Below are 23,749 nucleotides of genomic sequence, written 5' to 3' on the forward strand. Positions count from 1 at the left end.
AGACGTCCTTGACTGCAGGGCGAGTACGTCTACAATTTCATCTTCCCCGTGTATATCCTCAGGCAGCATTCATGACGAAAAAAACATGCAATAAAACGTACTTAACTGCAGGCTGAATGCATCTTGTCTTCATATTTATCTTTCTGATATAGAGTCAAAGGCAGAATGGAATGAAAGTATTCAGTGAGGCTCGATTGACAGCAGGATAAACACATCTTGACTTGGTATGAATTTTCCCGAAGTAGTTTCTTATATAGAGCAGGAAGAAAACGCTCAGTGAAACATAGATAACCATGTTGTGAACAGGTCTAAATTCCATATTCATCTTCCTGCTATTAAGTCTCATGCAGATGGGGTCAAGAAACGGTCGGCCAAACATGGCTGCAGTGTGAACATACCTCGGCTTGATACTCGTCTTCCCATCATGAAGTCTTCATGCAGGAAGAGATTAGAACGTTCAGTGAAACTTCGCTGACTCCAAGATCTGACTTGAGTGGAGAATGCCCCTACCAACTGGCGGATTCTTCAAACAACTTTGTAGGTTCCTTGGCTGCAGCCTCTGTAGTGACAATTCATCAATAAAACACAAATATTATTACATGTTATGAACAGTTATGAAAGAGAGGGTATTTAAAGGGGAAGTCCACCCTGATATCAAGTTGGTTTCAATAGAAGCAGAAAAATAAGAGAAAGAGGTCAGTGAAAGTTTGAGCAAAATCTGATTCAAATAAGAAAGTAATCAATTTTTGAAGTTGACATCAGGGCTGCGTCTCACGAAACCGTCATAAGTACAAGTTGAGCGACATCCCATTGAAATGCGTGTTAAACTTAATACACACATTTCAATGGGATGTCGCTCAACTTGTACTTATGACGGTTCCGTGAGACGCAGCCCTGGTATACACAAATGGGCAACACTGGGAAGTATCTTGCGAGCTTTCCAACTTGCACTGTATAGACAATTTCATAACCTTTTCTCTTCTTAGTTATTGATGACGGAATAGATTTGTTTCATACAGGGATTTTATAAAAACATATTTGCTAAAACTTTCACTGAATATCAGATGTCATTGATCTGCTGGGTAAATATCATGGGAAATATTTTGGCCAACCAGAATATCAAGAACAATTTCAATTTCGCCACTCAAATTCTTGGGTGCACTGTGCGGCCCATAGCATGAGAAGGATGTAAAATTATGCACATTATTTTTCACTTCATTATCTTGTCCGTATAGTATTCAGCACACACACACACACACACACACACATGGCCGAGATAGCAGACCACGGCGAAGAAGCCTATCCATTATACATCAAGGGTTCAGTGACACAAATACGTAACTCCATAATTTGCCAAAATTAGTTTTTTATATCAAAATGTTCAGAAAAAATGTGTTTCCAGGAAACACATAAGACTAACTCAACCCAAAACCTCATTTAAGTCAATGGCTAGCCAAACATATACTTTACTCCTTAAGGCCCAAGTGCTCAGTGACACATAAACCACTTTTTCTCAAAATGGCCAAAATGGAGTTATGTCTTTGTGTCACTGACCCCTTTAACATGAACTATTATGTGAAGGGTTATCATGATGGATTCCCGGTTGTTCATATTCATTGTGTTTCCTAGAAATTGGGAGGTAGTACTGGCACGCTCCACCGACACTCATCACTCGACAACCCCAGGCAGTGAAAGCATAGCTGCAGGTGCTGGGGCCCCGTTTCATGAAACTTTTTATCTATAACAAATGCTTAATTTCTATGATAAATTTGCTCTCAGCCAATCAGATGCCTTGGTTTCAGTAGCTTATAACGGTAGCTTGTAACTTGTTATTGATATCAAGTTTTATGAAACAGGGCCCAGAACGTAATGCTGGCTCCCATAACAACCATTATACCAATGATCGCCATTAGTGATGAGATCCAATTGGAATACAGTCTACCAGTCTACCACATGAAGTGATATTGTACTGGTACAGTTTTTTAAATCCTTTACATGAAAGGCAGGGATATGTAAGATGAGAAGCAGGAGGAGGGGGGGGGGGGGGGGTAGATATTAAGATATCAGATTGAAGATTTGAGACAAATAGAAACTTTTGTAGACAATCTAATAAAATTAGTGTCTGCTATCCATTTGCTTTATAATAATTCAGTCTACATTGGGTTTGGATCTTCATAATATCTAAATGGTTGTGTAGCTTTCATACTAAATTTGATGTTCGTATTATGATGTAAATATCTGATTACTTTGTAAAACAGACAATATCAGCCTTGAGGTTGCATGTAATTTCAAAAATTGTTATAATCCAATCAATTCAATACTTTATTTTTTCTCATGTCTACATTGTATGGTATCTTTGGAATGCCAAATAAATGCTACTACAAAAAGATAATAATACTGGATTCCTAATGTGAAAATTTATCCAGTAGACCATTCATTAGTTGCTGCATGTCGGATGTACCTTTGAAAAGCTTTCAAGGGTTTAGTTTAACCGACTATAGATTGCAGAGTACTCATTTGCGAGCCAATGACTTAGAAATTAAATATATACATTTCTCAGTCACACCACCATACCAACTTCAGACTGACTCCAAATCGACCGATCCTTGGCCAAAAAAGTAATGATATATTTTTGTTCTGTCTGGTGTCTGTCTGGTGTCGGTCTGGTGTCGGTCTTGTGGGTGTGACTAAGGTATGATCATTGATCAGGGGTCTGTTTCATAAAACTTGTTATCTATAACAACTGCTAAATTTCTATGACAAATTTGCTCTCAGCCAATCAGATGCATTGATTTCAGTAGCTTATAACAGTAGCTTGTAACTTGTTATTGATATCAAGTTTTATGAAACAGGGTCCTGTAGGGATAGAAATTACCATTATCCTCGCTGCTTGCTCTATCTAGTTTCTTGCCTTCTGAAGATGGTATAGGTGGCGTAACGCTCTTTCTCGAGACAAAGGGGGTAGCACTAAAAAGAGAATAGATCATTTTCAAAATGAAAATTAGTCAATGAAATATTACTATTCCAGTCAACATCTATCTTATTTAAAGACCAAATGTATAGGTATTGATGAAGGGTTCTTTAATATCAATAGGATGAGCATGTTTGAGTGAGATTACTTTTGAATTGCTTTATACCAAGAGAACAGGGCATTGCTTTCATTTCACAGTATTCATTGGTTGATGCTAGGTTGGCTGTACCTTGGACAATCTTTGAAATTTGCTCTGGTGTAGAAATATATTACTGACAAAAGAATGAATAAAAACTCAGTTTAAAGCCAATGACCTGGGCCCCGTCTTACAAAGAGTTGCAAGTCCTCCAATCAATCGCAACTTTGCAGTCTCCTATCTTTTATGTACATAGTTGCAATTGAATTAATCGCAAATAAGTTGCGATTACCGTAATATCAACTCTTTGTAAGACGGGGCCCAGGATATATTTGAACTATAGTTTTTACCTGTTGACACCCTGCATGAAAATTCTTCATACAGACTAAAACAAAAAATGATAAAGAAATATCTGGCACCCGATGAAATCTTATCAAACTCACTTTGGATCCATCTGTTTGAGCTTCTTGGCCGTACTTGACATAAAGCTAGCGACCTCTGGGTCGTCGAAATCGGCCAATTTATCCGGGGACTCGTCAACCATGGCACGCTTCTTTCCACGAGGGCTCCCGGGTGTCTTCGCCTCGGCGGAGGAGGGGGCTTCTTGGAAAGCTGGGAAGGGGACAAAGTCTCCAGCCATGAACTGAGATTTCTTGTAGTCCGCGTAGGATGTGACCTGGTAGAGAGGGTTCTTCTCTAGGGTCCGTCGAACTGTGAAGAGAAAAGGTATCAAGTAAAATTAGTGAAAACAATACTTAAAGTGACTCAGGAACATTGCCTCAGATTCTGAAACAAAATCTTTGATTTAGCTCATGCTGCAATCATAGTTATAAGCCTTTAGGTCAGTCAGGAATACCATAACTTTTACAAACCCATCGCCTGCCTGCTTATCAAGATATTGATGAATGGAAATCAAAATTTCATTTTTTAGTTTTCCTAGCGGTTTTTATAGCACTAGAGTTTCTTAGGGAAAATGAGTGTAGTAAAACCGGTCCCTCAAAGATTTTTTACTTCTTTGAGGCACTTTATGATCAATTTGAAGCCCAATTTTTTAAAATAACACGTGGGGCTCTGCATCTCAGATTTAACATTGTTAAACGATGCCTTGAATAAAGATTTTACTGACAGCAGGGATAATAAACTAAGCTTTTTTTTGAAGGGGCTCCTAATTGAACTATCTAGATTCTGCATGCATACTTCCAAGAAAAGTCATAAGCCATAGACCTATGGTGACAGAGCACTGACATGAGGAGGCCCAAAACTTTGGAACGCTCTCCCAGTATCGCTAAGCTCGATGACAGACATTGAGGTGTTAAAGAAAGGACTAAAAACTAATCTCTTTGATATACTATACCGGTACCGTAAGTGGTTTTTATTAGTGATTATGAATTATAAATTGTAAAGCACTCCTGAAATGCACTAATAGGAGAACAATATATTATGATGATGATCTAAGCTCTATGTTAACATTTTGAAATATAATAGGTGCAGTCATAGCGTTTGGTGCCTTCGTGTCCCAGGTACCTGTTAGGCTGTTAGTGGTGTTGAAATGTGCTGTAAGTTGTAGGAATTCCATGATATGATTTCTAATCTTATCCTAGTTTCCCTCCTTCTGTTCCCCTAATTTTTTCTAAACCATGGCCAAGTATAATTTCAAGTGTTACTATTTTAAATAAAAATGCTTGTTTCAGTGTTAATTTATGTAAAGGGCGGTCTAGGGATTTGCATGGTGAAAATCTCAAAAACTTGTAAAAAGGGCTAACACGTAAAAAAAAAAATCATAATTCAAAACTTTCAATAAAATTATGGAAATAAACTAGTCATTATTAGTCAATTTACTTCTAAAATTTGAAGTTTGCAACTGGCAGTGTTTCATTCACCCCATTTGTTGTGTGCAAAATGAGGGCTTCAATTTTTCATTCTAAGAGAGAAAACCACTGACAGTCTTTTGATCTGAAATTTTGCTCATACTTTCATAAACTTGTCCTTTGCTGCCACAGGTAAATATTGAGACAAGTTTTTAAGGGTTAACAAATTCCTGATAAGGGCTTTAAATATATAGCATGGGGAGACGAAAAAAGAAAAAGGCTAGCGGTTTCTGTTTCAGCAGAAGAAGTTATGTAATTCGCAGTTTAACCTTTCAACTTTGTTAGAACAGCAATGGTTTATGGTTCAGAAACTTGGAATGTAAAGACGGTAGAAGAAGGTTCCTTGAGACAGCAGACAGAGCCATGATACAGATAACATGTAGTGTGAAACTGTCTGATAGAAAGAACACAAGTGTGCTCAAGGAAAGATTGTCCTGGGAAGAAACATTAGTGGGACTGGTAAAACAAAGTGGATTGAGAAGGGAAGATGATTGATGGAACTGTGAAAAGAGCATGGAATCTGCCGGAAGTGGATGGCATAAGATGGAAAGGAAGACCGAAGATTTCATGGAAAGGTATGGTGGAGAAAGAAAGCAGTAAGGTTTGTCATCATGGTGCAGAAGTCAGTAATCCCTCATAAGTGGGAAAATACTGACGTTAAAACATGATGCTGCTGATGATGATGATGACAACGTTCTTGGGAGGTAATAGCTGCCTTTAGCTAAGGGGAGGGATTAAGGTGTACCAATCACAAAAAAAAATTATGTAGGTGCATATGGGTGCGTCGAGAAGTCTACCGGTACTCATACGTCACTTTACGCTTATTAAGAGTGCATTTCAAATTGCAATATCACTTTATAATTGAAAACCATATTCAAAGTATAGTACAGTGACATGGAAGCTCTAACATAAAGAGGAAGAAAGGTTAGAGAGTGCTTTAAATGTCAATGATCTACATAATCTATTTGCATCATGTTCTACTGCGAAATGAACAAGAGAGGAAGCTGTATACAGTGACCAGGCGGTCAAGATAGGCGATCTGGGAATTGATTTTCATAGAGCCTTTTGCTCTGGAAGCAATGTACATAGTTAAGTATACGTGTATAGGGTGAGGTAAAAGGTGAGATAGTGCTCTAAATGTCAATGATCTACATAATCTATTCCCATCATGTTCTACTGTGAAATTAACTCGAGAGGAAGCTGTATACAGTGACCAGACGGTCAAGAGAGTCGATCTGGGAATTGAATTTCACAGAACCTCTCACTCCGGAAGCGATGAACATAGAATATGTATATAAATCCTCTGGTTTCTCTATGCCAAGGGCAAGGTTTCCACGGAGGTAGGATTTCAAATGGCATTTAAAATACAGGATGTGTCTTTCCTAGCACAGTGTACATTTCATCTATAACACATTTTTTTGGTATACATCTGGGGAGTCTTTCACAAAGACTAAGATCGACTATGTTGGTCTAAACTACGGCAGGCCGTTCATGCCACTGGTTGCACTCACCATTATGATCTTTAGATAATATTTCTTCCTTCAATAATGAACTATCAAAAAATGTAAATTATGTAGATTTGTGACCATGATTTGTACGTCCCTTGAGAGACAAATGCCAGTAAATGGTGAGAGAAAACAGTGGCATGAACGGCCTGCCATAGTTAAGTCAAACTTAAAGTCGATCTTAGTCTGTGTGAAACACTCCCCTGGGGCTATATTCATAAAACCTTAGCTAATTACATAGACAAAAGGACATAGCTTGAGATAATAACTAGGCTGAGTAAAGTTTTATGAATATGTGCCCAAGACCCATATTCATAAACCTTTACTACAGTAAGCCTAGATCGCAAACTGAAATGAAATGCTTTTTTTTTACATTTCTGAGGTGGAAAAAAATGTTCTATAAGTAAAAAAAAATAAATATATAATGAATAATAAGTAATAAATGATAAATGATGAATGAATAAAAAATATTGAGTAAATAATGGTTAACAAATAATAAACAATAAATAAAAAATACTAAATGAATAATAAGTAATAAATAATAAATGAATAATAAATACTAATAGTTAACAAATAATAAACAATAAATAAATAAAAATACTGAATGAATAATAAATAATAAATAATGAATCATAAATAATAAATAATGATAATATATATATTTCTTACCCTGTGAGGCTCTATCTTTCTTCATCAAGCCAACCATAGCGGACTTGTCGTCAATCCAGCTAATCATGATGTTGCCAAAGGGAGTGAAGAGGTCATAGAGGTCAGTTGATTTCCATTCCGACGGAAAGCGCACATGGAAGATGTGATCTCTGGAAGGTTGCACTGAGAGTGATGAAACAACAAAAAATGATTTCATTGATTATATTTTTTGATGATAATAATGATTGGTTTAGCTGACTGATCAGAAAGCATGTATATGATTGTAAGTAAACAACCAGGGGACCGACGGTTTTAAGTACCCTCCGAGGGACTTGGTAATGAGGATTAATGCCTTACTGCTATTAAAGAAAGCATGTATATGATTGTAAGTAAACAGCCAGGGAACCAACAGCTTTAAGACCTCTCCAAGGGACTTGGTAATAAGGAATAATGCCTTATCAAAGGGCACAAGCACACTGACTTGGTTTTGAACCCAGGATCTCCTGGTTACGAGCCCACTGCCCTACCACTGAGCCATCACGCCTCTTTCACAATAAATAATTCAAGAGGTTGCAGCCATGTAGTGCTAGTATAAACCACAAAGTAATTTAATACACACATTTCCATTACTAAAAGATTAACAGAGAATCATATGTTCCCTATTAAGACCTCTGGAAGGTTGCACTGGCATACAAGGAGAGATGATATGGTATAGTAATTTTAATTCTTCTATCATCCAAACACAATTTTATTACTTAAAACGTATTAATATTCTTTTGGCCAAGTAACCCCCTCCCCCCCCCCCCTAACAACAAAAATGAAACCAGAACCTATCAGATGACTTCCTCAAATTTAAATACAATCTTGATTTTGGAAATGGGGGGGGGGGGGGGGGGGGGGGGGGGGGGGGGGGAGGTGATGCCATTCATGTGAACCCAGCAGTTGATACAGAGGATTAATCTACATTCAGTTATTGTCATTGGGAGTTTGGAATGAAAAGATTAAATCATGAAAATCAAATGTGATGAGCTTGTCTTTTGTTCAACAACTGTATGGCTCGTTCTCATGTTTAAGAAGAAAAAAAAAGAAAATTCACTTTAGAATGTACTTTAGCACGTACTGTATGGGCTGTTTTCATGAGGTCATGTATAGTTACATGATAATATTTGGTTGCTAGCCCTAGTTCTTTGGATCTATAGAAAAGAGATTTTTAACGAGTGATTGGCTCTTGGCATACTTTTATAAATTCATTCATAGAATTATTATAAAGAACATATATCCCTTATTCAGCACTCAAATCTGGGAAATAAAAGCACATTGTTTGTCTCAACTTTATACAGCAATTTAAAGAATTACATGAAGTTGTGGTGCATATTTATTCTGTGAATGCGCAAGACATTTAGTTCTTCAAATGCAGGTTCCTCTTTTTAATGCTTGTTGGTGTAAAGTATATAAAAATACATCACAAATTTCCTTTTCTTCTTCTTCATAAACAAATGTCAAATCTTTTTCATAATGGTTTAGTATTGCTGTTGTAAAGTTATTTTAAAGAAACAGAACAAATTGTATACACAAAATTGTTTGTTTTTCTCAACATAGAAGTACAATGTAGTCTGTTGATAATTTGGTTGATTGAAGGATGCAAAAATGGCAAATTCTGGGATTTATTAATCTTCACTGATTATAAAGGTTAAAAGTAATGCGAACTGCAGGATATGGTTTAATCTGACCATCCTCAAAGAACAGGCTCAAAGTTTCATTCTTCATACTTTAGAGTGATGTCAAATACTTAAAAAAAATACTGGATAAAGAAAGAAATTAATTTATTTGAAGGAAAAAGTGCATTGTATTGATAATGTATTCAAGCCTTTCAAGGTATTTGGGAAAGATCTTCGTCAAGTTACTAATACATTAAAATGAACCTTAGCACTTAAAGATAAACTCCAGTACTGGTAAAAAAAAAAAAAAAAATTCTCACAGAATCAAACGAAACTTACACTGAATGTTCAAGATTACAAATAAATGACATGTGCCAAACAATTTTGGAAGAAAATGTATACTGGCTGAGTAATGAGCATAGAAAGACAAAGAAATCAAGGTAGTACTAGCCCCGACACCATGTGTGTTGTCCCATATATAGCTTTCTATGTGAGTGCTTGTTACTTTACCAAGACTCGGTCAAATTTATTATGATTTTGATGACTCCAGAACCTTGCAGTGCACACCAATACTTACATGCTACATGATCAACTGTTTCTGATCCTTTCCACACCTTTTCTTTCACAATGCAATCGCATTACCAGTACTAAAGTTTATCTTTAATTCTTTCATTTTTTGTTGTTGCCCAGTTACAAAGCAACATAAAATTAATGTACCTAGAATGAGTGTAAATGTTCTTTTTACAATGGCAAAAGTGATGTCATTGTAAATTCATATGTACCGGTATAGTCTGTTTGGAGCCATAAGAATATTAACTCATATACGTAGCACCCTTCTGGCTCCAAACAGACAGTATGTACGTATGTGTGCATGACACATTGATAGCTGATTGAATTAAACTCCAAAGGGGGTCTTTTTCTGCTTTTGTTTGGGACCCCCTCCCCTACAAGCATAATTTTCCAGACAAATAGTTTGGTAAGGAAAGAAGATTTATAGGTAGGTATTCTTTCCCCTTTAAATGGATAAAGAACTCAATTTAAAAGACTGAAATCTTCTGTAGATAACCAGTTTCTACACTCTATTTTATTGACGACAATGCTGAACATGTTTATTTGCTGTTTCCATGGAAATAACAAGTTCAAATTACCTAAATATGAATTGGAGCGATCAAGCGATTAGTCGCAAAACAGTCCAATCTCAACATAACGTCTGCTGAGAGCCAGGAAGGTATTATAAACTCTAACTTTTAATGTTCAGTCACCTAAACTCTATTGTGTAAGAAATTTCCACATATTTTATGGTTCACTCATATTGTGGAAATTGCCTCGGTTTGCTGCAAACTGTGAAAAGATATGATTTATTGACAAAACCGCAAGGGTAAACCGGTATCACCGTTTTTTGCAATAAAACGAGGTTCAAATTAGTCCATTCTGTCAGATATGATGTTTGCAGCTGGCAAATATGAACAAAGTTAGCCCTGGTTTGCTACAAACTGTGAAAATAAAAATAAAATGCCCTGTCACAATTTTTTTTTTTTTTTTTTTTTTGGGGGGGGGGGGGGGGGGGGGATAAAACCGCAAGGGTTGGGGTTGATCACTTTTAACACAACACATAAGTGCTTAAAATCTACCCAAGTGGCAATAAATCATATACATGTAGGTAATATTATGATTTGAAACGGAGAGAGAGAGAGAGAGAAATAAGCGATCATAACACACAAATTACACATTACATGCCAGTGCCATTCAGGCACTTAAGGATTCCAGGGTGCTGGGTAATGCCGGGTGAAAAGAACAGACCGAGTTAATTGGAGTATGACCATGAAAAAGTGACCAGAATAAACGGTATGCATCCATAGACATATAGAGCAATGTATTCAACTGCATTCAGAGGAGAGGAAAAGAGGGCAGCCATAACAGATTATGGCAAAACCACAATCCATATTAAACATTAAAAAGAAAATTACGATCAACGAGTTCAGTTCTGATGACAAATCTTTCAAAAGACATGTCAATAATCCAATTAATAAAATGGTTGCAAGACTGTATTAATATTGCGAGTGGGGTTATAACTGATGGGGGGATTTTGGTCAATGGAATTGAAGTAATGAGCAATGCATGCTCATTTTTGTCAACATGCAAGCCACATTTAATTAGAGTTTCTAAGAAGGGTGATAACTGCCCAGGGGTAGGGTAGAGTAGTGAGTGGTCTTGTAACCCTGAAGTCTCAGATTCAGAACACAATTAATGCACTCAGTCAGTGCCCTAATAAGGTACAGTCTAACCTACTTTAACGACCACCTGTCTACAAAGACCACCCCTTTTGTTCCCTTGAAAATGGTTTCTCATTGAAACATGTACTAAAGGAACCTGTACATAAAGACCACCTGCCCATAAAGACCACTTTTCTTGTCTCCCTTTGGTGGTCTTTGTAGACAGGTTTCACTGTATCAATGCTTACTTAGAAGTCCCTCTGAATGGATTAAGGTCAATATGTTTACTAGTTGCTTATCAAAACGCTAACACTTGCTTTCTTAGCAGCCTGGTAAAACAACAACCACAACAATGATTAATCAATTAGTCAATTATTGAACATTTCCTGGAGTAGTACACATCTTGATTCCAATGGCACTTTAAATTGAACGAAAATTTTAAAAAATGAGAAAAAGCAGGTACTTTAATTGTAATACCAGATTCCACCCCCCTCCCTCTTTGCCAACCACCCGACATACATACCTATTGTAATAGATATGGTATTCTATTTTCAAATATTTGAAAAATCACACTTTGGAATTGTCTCTCAGAGTCTTTCCCTAACCACAAAAGCAGCTCAAAATCTCAACTTTACAATTGTCAATGTTACATCACATTGAAAGAGTAGAGGAGGGCCAACATTTTCACATAGTTTAACACTCTCAACAGGCTGGATTCAACCTTAACACCATTGGATCGATTGTGAATCTAACATTCTAATTTTGTTGTCAATCATCTGCCCTTCTTAATAGAGATTTAACACTTGAGTTTTAGAGCAAGCATTTCAATGTTGCCTGCTGAAAGCCATGAGGACGTTATACTCATATGAACACAACCGTACATGTTTTAACACCCTTCTGAATAGCGATTTAACATTTGAGTTTTAGAGCAAGCATTTCAATGTTGCTTGCTGAAAGCCATAAGGACGTTATACTCATATGAACACAACCGTACATGTTTTAACACCCTTCTGAATAGCGATTTAACATTTGAGTTTTATAGAGCGAACACGTTTCAATATACGTTTGAAAGCCATAAGGACATTAAACTCCCATGAACACAACTGTAACAGTTTTAAAGCCTACATGTATCTGCACTAGTTTGGCCAGGAGGGATTTGACCTCCCTGCATGGTGGTTAGGTGGCTATCTCATCAAATCAGCTCTCAATAAACATAAGAAAAAGGGGACCATCGGGGATCAACAGGTACCGCTTAGGCATTGTTGGCTATATAGAGGGCGCAAGTAGCTACAAGTAGTGCAGTGGGGCTTTAATGCCCTTCTGGATCTCAGCAGATCAGATTACCCCTAGGTAGGTGCACTGTACTTTTCTGGTATTGTTATGGAAATGGCATTTATCAGATCAGATTGAAATGCATGTACAACAAAGAAGAACACTACAAACTGGGTGAGGCAAGCAAGCATGGCTTTCACAGATAGCCTGCCTGCATGCATTTACATGCACATTAACGGAATGGGATTTAAAAACTAAAAAATTAAAGGGGGGGGGGGGGGGGGGGGGCACACCACAGTAAAAGAGACCAACCACTAAAACCATTTTGCTCTGATCTTTTTTAGGTTAATTCTCTGGTATACTATATTAAAAAAGTCACAACTTTTGATCACTTTGCTGTCCCAATTTTTTACCACAAATAGAAGGGGGAAATAAAGGGGGAAAACAAAGGGGGAAATAAAGGGGGAAAACAAAGGGGGGAAACAGATTGTTATACTTAGTCTGATCAAAGCTCTAGTAACGCTATGAACTTAATAATCATCAGATAATCTACATACCGGTACCGGTACATAAAATATTGTAATGAGATTAGTAAAATATGGGACAAAATACTTTCAAAGAAAAATTGTATGTTTCTTTAAAAGTAAAAGCAACTACAATACATGTAGTAAAGAACCGATAACTGCAATCTACAATGTCTTCTTTGAGAAGCATGTCATGTCGTAGAGTTCACTCAGAAAGGCTATTTTTAAGCATACGGTAACATGCTTTTATTTGAGAGCATCGGCACAACATCCTCCTTTGTACTACTGACCTTGGACTCCCTCCGGCAGAAACACCGTACACATAAGGCCTGTCTTCATCAGCCCGAGTTTGCCAAATAACCCCCTATTTTAACCATCCCGATTGTTAATTTGCGGCTTCATCAGCCTGCAGTTGCAATTAGTGGGATATTTTGTCAAGAAAATATCCCGAGAAAGCTTGGTCTTGTTTCCAAAATATTCCGCTATTCAGGAAATAAGGTGCTGATTTGCGCCCATCCAAGGTAGTTTATGATGAGCCTATCGGTCTAGTGAAGAGGCAATTTTGAACTTCGGGATAATATCCCAATTCTGAAAACAGCAGGTTATTTGGCAAACTCGAGCTGATGAAGACAGGCCTGAAGTCATTACTGTTTCTTGCATGTCACATCATCAAAGTGTTAAAGCAAACTGGAAAGAATTACAAAGGATTCATGTCTACACCCTGAGGGAGACAAGACCAAACAACTGAGGGGGTAATCACTCTTTGGTGAGCTATCTACCTCCCAGAGTTAGGCCAAATTAGTTCAAGCGAGGGAGCAATATCTTTTACATGGAAAATAATGTTTTGCTATGGGTTGACTTGTTTTTATAAATACATACATACAAAATAAAGCATTTAAAAGAGGAAAAAGCTAGATACATTTACAGTTGCTCTATTCAGAGCCATTAATAAAATAATACTTCCCAGAGGTCTAGGGGCATGCATGCCAAACATAGCAGCATACAACTATATAATTGTTACCTCACTGACAGTGAGTTGGCAAAACTATGATGTATAAATGGCTCTGGCCTGTGTGTGATTACCTTTTATCTAAACTATTGTATATTTATCCCATAGCAATCAAATATCAAGCTAAATTGATGATATTATCTGCTGAAAGCAAGAAGACTTGCATCATTCTACAAATTTATGCATTTCTGGCTTTCAACCTGTGATATCATGAATATAAACGCATATTATTTCATGAAGGTATGTATCATATACATTATTTCTAGGGCTAAATTGGTAATCATTCAAGAAAATGTCTTATTTGGCTAAAATATTCAGTTTTCATGACTTAACTACCATAGAATTCTGGTTCCATGACTTAAACATCACAGGATACAGCTTTCATGACTTCAATATCCAGGATTCAATTGTAAGAACTATCATAATTTACCGGTAGGCAAACATTTTCCTTTGCCTTAAACAGTTTGTCCAATGCCATAATAAAGTAAAAAGTTGAGTAAACAATTTTTTAGAAAGAAAGGGCCAAGAAATAACATTTTAACATGAATGATCAAGGCAAGACATTATTGGAAACTCAATAATTAAAAGAAAATTAAAAAACTTACAATCTGGTCCGTCTAAATTCAAGTATGGCATATCTGCAATTCTGTGTAGAAACATCCTATGCAGATGAAAAGGAGAAGAAAAAAAAAAGACTTTGTAAAATCTATGCCCATAGTCATTCTGATAATACTAAGAAGAGGCTTTTCAAATTTTAATAGCAACAGGTTGAATTACATGAAAGCAGAAAAAAGAGAAATAGGTTGGCAAAAGTGTGAAAGAAATGACATTAATGCATAAAAACACAATTGTAAATGTTAGAAAACGTGGAAGGAAAAAATCTGAGAAACATGGATGTATTTCAAGTTCCTACGTGATTCATAATTCAAATCATCTTCATTGTAGAATTACAGTAAAACCTGTCTACATCGACCGCCCAAGGGAAACACAAAAAGTGGTCTTTGTAGACAGGTTTCTTTAGTACATGTTTCAATAAGAAACTATTTTCACAGGAAACAAAAAATGTGGTCTTTGTAGACAGGTGGTTACTAAAGCAGGTTTGACTTTATTAACATGTCAGGTTTTTGTGTTTTCTTGTGATTCACAATTTCACATTATTTACTAAAAGATAATTCATTCATCAGAGAAAATCCTACATAAGCCATGATAAACTGCATGGGCTTTTCAAGAATACTGTGCTTCATATTTTTGTATACTGCAATACACAAATAGCTTGGTGGGCGTAGGAACTTAATTTGCTGCGCGCAGTAACACTTTCAGCTTCACTTGCCACATACACACACACGCACGCACGCACGCACACACATGCAGCGGTTTTATTATTATGTGGACAATGGACTCTAAAACAAGAATGTAAAAAAACATTCAAATAATGCTATTCCACAGCCTCACTCCACTTCTCTTCAATGGCAAGACCTTCCCAGCAATCTCCTAAACGGCTCTAAAAATAACCCGGTGGGAAAACCCAGCATAATAACTTAACTTAACATTCTTGGTGTCTATGTACATGAAACACTGAACACAAAGGAGCTAAACTCTCAAAACTAGTATGTGGAATGGTTGATTGAAGCCAGTTCACATGCGATATTTAATACGACTATCACAAAATGCTCTTAGAAGATTTATTTATCTGAGGCATTCCTGACCTAGCAGCAACTACTGTCTTTAAACTGCAAACCAACAATATGCAATAGAGGGGGGGGGGGGAGGGAAGGGGGAGGGAAGGAAGGCGGGAGAAACAGATCAACGATGGAAATTTGTGAAGCTCGAAGGGGAACTATAGCCACGTGTGAACAACCCATAACCTTTTCTTGTGATCCAGGAAGTGTGAACAGAAGACGCAAGCTAAAACAACATCAGTTGGCCTAGATAGTAATTAATAGACACAATACGGGAGACAGAGAGGCACAAATTTTTATAATGGAGTTGTTGTGTTTTCGCTCTAGGTGTGACAAAATGGGTTTTTACGATCATTCATAAGAGCCTTGTTTAGATAGCATAATATACTACAAGCCATATGTGACTCATACTCTTACTACATCATAACAGGGCCAATATTAGTTCAACCCATACCCATTCAATCTGTACTCACAAATATATCTTTGTTCCGAACAAACAAACAGTTACGCATACCGGTATTCTACTTCCATTCATTTATCAAAGATATATATCTAACCGCAAAGAGCTATATCAACAGGGGGAATTTCCAAGCTCCATCTCTGTTGCCGCCAAAAATGGCTATAAATGGCGAGGGATTCCCACACTGGCGGTTGAGTATGTTGATTTAACTGTACTGTAACAAACATATTAGGATGTTTATATAGTAACTCCCTTAAGATTGGACGAGTATCGAGAGGATGCTGCTTTACTTAAGGATAAACTTGAGTTCTGGGAAAAAAAGAAAATGAATTCTCACAGAATCTAACGAAACTTACACTGAATGTTCAAGATTACAAATTAATGTCATGTGCCAAACAATTTTGGAAGAAAATGTATACTGGCTGAGTAATGAGCATAGAAAGAAAAGGAAATCAGGGTAGTACTAGCCCCGACACCATGTGTGTTATCCCATATACATCTTTCTGTGTAAGTGATTGTTACTTTACCAAGACTCTGCCAAATTTACAGTATGATTATTTTGATGACTCCAGAACCTTGCATTACACACCATTACTTACATGCTATATGATCAACTTTTCTGATCCATTCCACACCTTTTCTTTCACAATGCAATCGCATTACCAGAACTCAACTTTATCTTTAATGTAATGTCTTAATACATGCTTGCCTCAAAAGTAGCAAAGAGTTAATATGGTATTTCGATTCTTAAAGATAAGCTTGAGTTTTGATAATGATAAAAAATAAATTATCACAGAATCCAACAAAACTCACACTGGATGTTCAAGTTTACAAATAAATGATGTGTGCCAAACGATTTTGGTAGAAAATGTATAGGGGCTGAGCAAAGAGCATGGAAAGATAAGGAAATCAAGGTAAGTAGGCCTGACACCATGTACTTAACAAAGGTCACTACGTGCAAATGTGAGTTGTGGTTTGTATTGAAGATTTTTTGTTTTTTGTGAGTTTGTTTGTATTTTACTGGTTTAAACAATCAATCTACTGCAGGATAAACAGTTCTCTCTACATATGATTCCCATACCAGGGCTCAAGATTAGTTTTAAAGTGCACTGGAAAACTGGAGAAAAAAGATGTTCTGCAGACACATTGAAAAAAAATTATGTTATGGTTGGAATGGGAAAGGTTTTTAGTAGATGATTTTTTTTAATGATACATTTTGACCAAAGTTGGAAACAATAAAGCTGCAAGCTCTTGCATATTGGCCATTCCCCCAAAATGAAGGATGTTCATCATTATATTCAAAACACAAAGAGTTTGGAAACTGTCAAATAGTACGAATATATAGAAATGGCCAAATCAAATGACCACATTTTGGAAAAATTATGAGATGTGTACACTGCATTGTGGCTCAATGTTCTAAAATGTGTGGTTTTGTTCAAATAGTGCCGTTCATGAAGAGGTGTTCGTGAAGAAATCATCCAGTTGCCAATTTGTGATCAATCTTCATATCTTTATGACTGAATGACTCTTTTCTCTACCCTTAAAACTTTTCCTTCATTTCCCGGTTTCATTTCAATCATTCTTCTGCAAAATGCACATTCTTGTTTTTAACATTTCAATTCCTAGACTGCAACGTCGGTCTGGCGCTGCTCAGTGGCTGCCGGGCTCACGATCAATTGGGCAAAAAGAATTTCCATTTTTGGTTTAACTTAATAAAATTTGGAGTGGACTTTAAAAGATTATTATTATTATTATTATTATTTGGCATTCAGGTTTTAACTAAATACTAATGCATGAAGCCAGTGCAGTTTCCATTTTCATGAGTGATATGATGTACGTTTCTGGTTCTTAGCCAATTTACGTAGCAAGAACTACCAAAGAATAACCGATACATAAAACTGTACCGGGAAGATCCAGCACGTATGTATATGCAAAAACAAAACATGATCTCCTTCGTGGTATCGTTTGATTGGTCCATGACCGAGAGAAGGAGGCGGAGACTAGAAGTGGGTGTCGACTTCTGTGGTACATGTAGATTGCTCAAGTAATGGATGAGGAATGAGTGTGATCATATAAAAACATACCATGGTAAAAAGAGGGTCTCATTGTATTTCATATTCTCTACAGATAGGGAGTTCTGATGCGGTAAATACAAATGCAAGTCTTATTATCTTCGTGCCCGAGAAAAGAAGGCAGAGACCAGAGAAGTGGGCGTCGACCTCTGTATAGTAAACGGATGAACCAATGAACAAGAAATGAGTGCAATGTGAAAAAAAAGTGCAGTTGATCGCATTCCATACTTCACAACTTAGAAGTTCAGATGAGGTTGATCAATGAATGAAATTCTTACATGTAGATGCAAGATCATAAACTCCTCCAAATAGATCTGCATTCAGTAAAAAAAAAAAAAGCCACGTGCTACGTTAAAGCCATACTGCACGAGAAGCACTACTGCAAATCCCCCTCTCTAGCGCCATCTCAGGTCAGCTGTAGCAGTATGGTCCCATAACTTGCTGCTTCCCTAGCTTAACCATTGGTTCTTACATCAAGTCCCCAGTCTGCTAAATGGAAATTTGCCATTGCGTTACTCACGGTTGGCAAGTTAACCATGAGATGGCGCAATGCAATAAACAGTACGCTAGAGCGCAGACAGTTCAACGGTTCGGTATTGCTTTGATCATTACCAAGGCTTTATTTATCTGTGTAACATTGTCAAGGTGACCTTGTCTCTACAGGGGAAGAATGATGAAAAGAATGTACATGTACATGTAGAGGTGTGGTGGTCGAGTGGATTTGTCGCCGGATAGTGGACCACAATGTCTGCGGTTCTAGTCCCGCCGCAGCACTAATGTCTTTTGGCGAGACATTAATCTATATTTGCCACACTCGACCCAGGGGATGTTAATGGGTACCTGGCAGGTAACAATTCCTTAAAATGCTAGAGGGCCTTAATGATTTTTAAATCAATAAACCATTAAAAACCCAATCGAATGATGGTTGTTCGATAATCTTTTACTTTATCCACGTTGATTTCTGACATGGGTCGTCAACAGTTTTAGTGAAAGGACACTTGGATAGTCAGACTTGTACATGGGCCTAAACATGGGAATGAATGAACTTTGACCTTGATCTTTGCCATGTTGAGGGGCATTGTAGCCAGTTAAATAGTAGGGAAAACATTCAGTAAAATGCCTTGCTGCATAATTTGAATTCAGCACTTTATAAGAGCTTCCGCTTGCTTTTCTCGTACTTCTTACTCAGTCATGATGTTAGGTAGCACAGCGAAATGTAGAGGCAGGAACAACGCAAATTGTTAAGATATATGAAGCTGATAAATGCTCATACCATCTAGACGAGGCTTCATTTTAGCTACAGGTAACCTTTCGTTGAGCTATGCAAAATACGAACTTTAATTAACAAACATCCATATTAAACTATCGTGAATTTTGCATTCTGGACGCCTTTTTTCGTACCTCAGCATTTTGCTAAGCTCCCTTAGTTTCAGAAAATCTTTTTAAAAAAAGATTGAGTTTGTTTGCTGTAAAATTTTTGGAAGTGCTTGGACCCCTATCCAAAGCAGTAGCTAGATGAATTACTCAGCAAAAAGAGTTACGTGAGAAAGGGATTATCCAAATGTCTCATGAATAGCATAGATTAGAGCCAGTTTTCTCAAACATATTTCCTTTCCCAGTGTAAAGAAAGAATTACCTCAATAATGTGAAAATTGGTGGCCCTGCTTATCTGTACTTAATAATAAAAGGCTCAGATGGGAAACAAAGTACAAAAGGAATTGTACTCGGTGATGCTGAAAATATATATATATATTTTTTTTTATAGTACACGGCATGGACAGGCAGCCACGTACAGTATGCAAGGTAAACTAGGCCCGGCCATGCATTGTGTTATGTGAACATGCACACATGTCACATGTACACATGAGTGGGAAGGTTGGAGGCGTGGTCTATGTAGAGAGAGAGTATTTGATTGGTTAATAGCTCAAGTGATGTACACAAACACACAATGAGAATGGAGACATGAATACTTTGAACTGACCCGATTCTGATTCAACCGAAATGGTTCGATAAATGCTTTAGAATAAGTTCAATGGTTGAAACTTCATGATGTCACCGTTTCTACTTTATCGAGCCATGGGCTGTTCAAAACATTCAATAACAACATGTATCATGGTTGATTCAACAGTGATAAAAAATACTTGGCATTTTTTTGGTCTTGCAAAGTACAACATATCTCATTCTTCACTCTCTCTCTCTCTCTTTCTCTCTCTCTCTCTCTAGCTCATACTCTCTATTTCTCTCTCTCTCTCCTTCTCTCTAACTCGTGCTCTCTATTTCTCTGCCTTACAGACATATTAATGGTATACAAATGATGCATGCGCATGAGTTCATTATTCGATCTATCCGCGCTCGAGTTGAGGCTGTGTGAATCTACCGCACAAAGCCAATAGGCTGAGAGTAATAGATACACACACTGCCTCAACAAGGGTAGATAGATAGCATAATGAACGAATGAAAACATGCATCATTTGTTTTATACTACAAAACTCCTAGATCCTTGTTATTCGATGTAAACAGAATTCATTCAAGATTGTTTAGTGAGAGTTTGGCTATTGTTTTTACATACCTGTCGCTTTTATTGTTTATGTATGTACCTGTATCTATTTCTAACTTGTTGTTTTTTAAGCAAGTGTTTTTACATACCTGTCGCTTTTATGTTTATGTATGTATCTGTTTCTAACTTGTTGTTTTTAAGTTATTGTTTTTACATACCTGTTGCTTTTACTGTTTACGTATGTATCTGTTTCTAAGTTGTTGTTTTTAAGTTATTGTTTTTGAATACCTGTTGCTTTTACTGTTTACATATGTATCTGTTTCTAAGTTGTTGTTTTTAAGTTATTGTTTTTGAATACCTGTTGCTTTTATTGTTTATGTATGTATTTGTTTCTAAGTCGTTGTTTTTAAGTTTTCGTTTTTACATACCTGTCACTTTTATTTTTTACGTTTGTTCATCTATGATTTATATGAAGAATACAAAATAAATGGAATGAGTAGTCTGGCGAAAAGTAGGGGCAGGAAAAACACATCGAGAATGGAAATGGCCTAATATTTGTAGATTATGGTGAATAAAGAGTTGTAAATTGACAAATGTGCATGGTATTTTTTGGTAATAAAAGCCTCTTCAAGGGAGAAAATATATCTACTAATTCTGTGTCCTAATGATATGGGTCTACCATAGTCTTTTTCTGCTGGCGCATTTCGCTATTAAGCTACTGTAGAGGGGAAGTCGACCTGGATATTAAGTTGATAGAAGCAGAATAATAAGAAAAACAGTACACAGCAAATAGGAGATTACAACTTCCATGACATCCTTATCTAAATAGGATTAAATAGGAATGGTTCTCTCATTATTCTATGTATTAAGAACCAACTTAAAGATAAACTTGGGTTCTGGTAAATATAGAAAATATATTCTCACAGAATTCAACGAAACTTACACTGAATGTACAAGATTACATATAAATGACATGTGCCAAACAATTTTGGTAGAAAATGTATAGTGGCTGAGTAATGAGCATAGAAAGATAAGGAAATCAAGGTAAGTAGGCCCTACACCAAGTGCTTAACAGGTCACTATGTGTAAATGGGAGATATGTTTTTTATCCAGTAAGTTTTCATGCAGTTTTTCTCTAGTTCAAACAACCAGTGTACTGTAGGATAACCAATCCAGAATAAATCACAGCAATTTTTGCTCAAACTACGATTCCCATACCAGAGCTCAAGATTAGCTTTAATATCAGGGTGGACTTGCCCTTTGAATTGAGGAAAACAGAATATTCCTTACTTATTGAGGAATGGTTCGATGAGGTTTGACGTCGGGGACACTCTGGGCTTGGGCGGGGTCAAGAAAGTGCCAATATAGTTGGCCATGGTGGCGAAGCACACACCGGTCACGTAGGCGTCGTACGCAGCCTCGTGGAACTTCTGATTAGCTGTGTAGTCTACGAAGCCTGAGGGCGGTATCACTGTGAATTGAAATGCAAATGCAGAGAGTATTTAAAAGCAAGGTCGTATGTTTCTTTTTTCATAATATGAGTATTGTATTATACTGAGAACGTGTGCCTTTTCTTTACTTCAAAAACCTTTACTTGAATACACAGTAGTTCACTATAAAGCTATCTCTATCACTATAGCATGTGAAAGAAAATGTTTGTTTTTTTTCTTTGGCAAAAGAAACAGCATGTACAGTGATTATGCACATTTTTATCAATACCTTTTTGAAAAGGTTGTTAAAGTAGCTAATTTCTTTATCCCCTATTTCTCCTATGATGAAAGAAAATTATAATTGTTATATTCATGGAGAATAATGAAAAACAATTAGTGGGGGGGGGGGGAATAATCTTCCTTTGCAGTTACATTTTGAAGCACAGTACCAAAAAATAAATGGCACAGATTTTTTAAATTAAAAAAAAAAATCCATAACCACCAGAGTAATTTTGCTCCTTGTCACTCTAAGGACGGATTTTGAAATATATGTATTTTTTAAAAATTAGATAAAAAATATTAATTTTCTGAGTTAACATTTGCTTTTTCAGCAACAGTTGAAGGCAAGAGTTGACAGCATACCTATATGTGGTCTTCTGAAAGGTTCCTCATCACATTTGCTCATTAGATCATTCAGGCCTGTCATCGGAAAGAGTTCCTGCAGAAAAGAAAGAAAATTATGTTTTATAATAACATTTTGAAGAAAAAAAAAAATTATAACTATAGTAATAATAAAGGTAAACATAATGATAATAATAATATTATTATAATAACAATAATAATAATAAAAATTATTATAATAGTCACATTTGTATGGTGCTAAGTGTTACATTGTAATTATTATTATTATTCTGCTTTTAAACTTCAATAACAGGTTTTACAAGAAACATATTCATGTTTTGAACCATGTAATTTAATCTTACTGAGCCATTAATAAAATAAATCTATATATTGTAAGTGTGGGCAATATTGTCATGACATTAACAATGTAGAACTTTAACAAGCAGTCGTAGGCTATCTAAATATTGGTGGAGTAAGGTTATAAAGGCATAAACCGGTATGTTTTCTTTTGGTTTATCAAAGTTGTTAGGTGGATAAGTTTCTGTAAAATAAATGTGAATATCATCTTCATTTAAAGGGCCACTCTAACCCAACTAACATAGCCTTTCAAAACATGAATAAACCTCTACTATTTAATATTCCAGACTCTGATTTTTCACCTAAAAATGATAATAACCATCCATTTTTCACAGGTCACACGCTTGCAGGGTTATGCCCTTTGAAAAAAGGTAGTACGGTCACGTGGCCTTGATGACGCATTTGACGTCATTGCGGGCATGTCCGATTTGTCCTACAACTAAGGATCTTACATTAGGAATGATGAAATTGCCAGAAACGTACTGGGATTATCAAATGCATATTATTTTTCAGATAATTGTCTTTTTTTCTCCAATTAATATCATAGTTTGCCTTTTTAAAGACATTTTAATGCCTAAATCACCCTCCTTTTCACCGGAAAGGCGCCTGCATTGCGCAATACAGCTCCAAAACTGGACTTTTTCTAAGCTTGCTGAGTCGTCATTTCTAAAAATAGATTCCAGAAGTGAGAACTATTGATGATTTCTAAGAAAAATCATTGTCATGTTCGGAATCTCCGTCAAAAATTATTCTACATGTCTTTTTTTCATTTTTTAGCCCGTTTTGGTTAGAGTGACCCTTTAAAGATTACAGGTGTATTATTTCAAAA

The 23,749-nt window shown here is 36.5% G+C and overlaps 1 protein-coding gene across 1 annotated transcript; it reads right to left on the reverse strand.

The window, feature by feature from the left end:
* Positions 1–378: 378 nt before the first annotated feature.
* LOC115923505 (poly(A)-specific ribonuclease PARN-like) lies at positions 379–22,690 on the reverse strand. The gene is made up of 7 exons (XM_030984313.1): positions 22,585–22,690; positions 21,803–21,983; positions 14,410–14,465; positions 7,150–7,311; positions 3,551–3,818; positions 2,876–2,967; positions 379–559 (listed from the first exon to the last, which is right to left on the reverse strand). Exons 1-7 carry the CDS (start codon positions 22,646–22,648, stop codon positions 507–509), a joined length of 876 nt encoding a protein of 291 aa, XP_030840173.1. The 5' UTR covers positions 22,649–22,690; the 3' UTR covers positions 379–506.
* Between the last annotated feature and the right edge of the window lie 1,059 nt (positions 22,691–23,749).

The sequence above is a fragment of the Strongylocentrotus purpuratus genome, unplaced genomic scaffold (genome assembly GCF_000002235.5).
Source record: "Strongylocentrotus purpuratus isolate Spur 01 unplaced genomic scaffold, Spur_5.0 spur5_scaffold_14, whole genome shotgun sequence".
NCBI classification, from domain to species: Eukaryota; Metazoa; Echinodermata; class Echinoidea; order Camarodonta; family Strongylocentrotidae; genus Strongylocentrotus; species Strongylocentrotus purpuratus.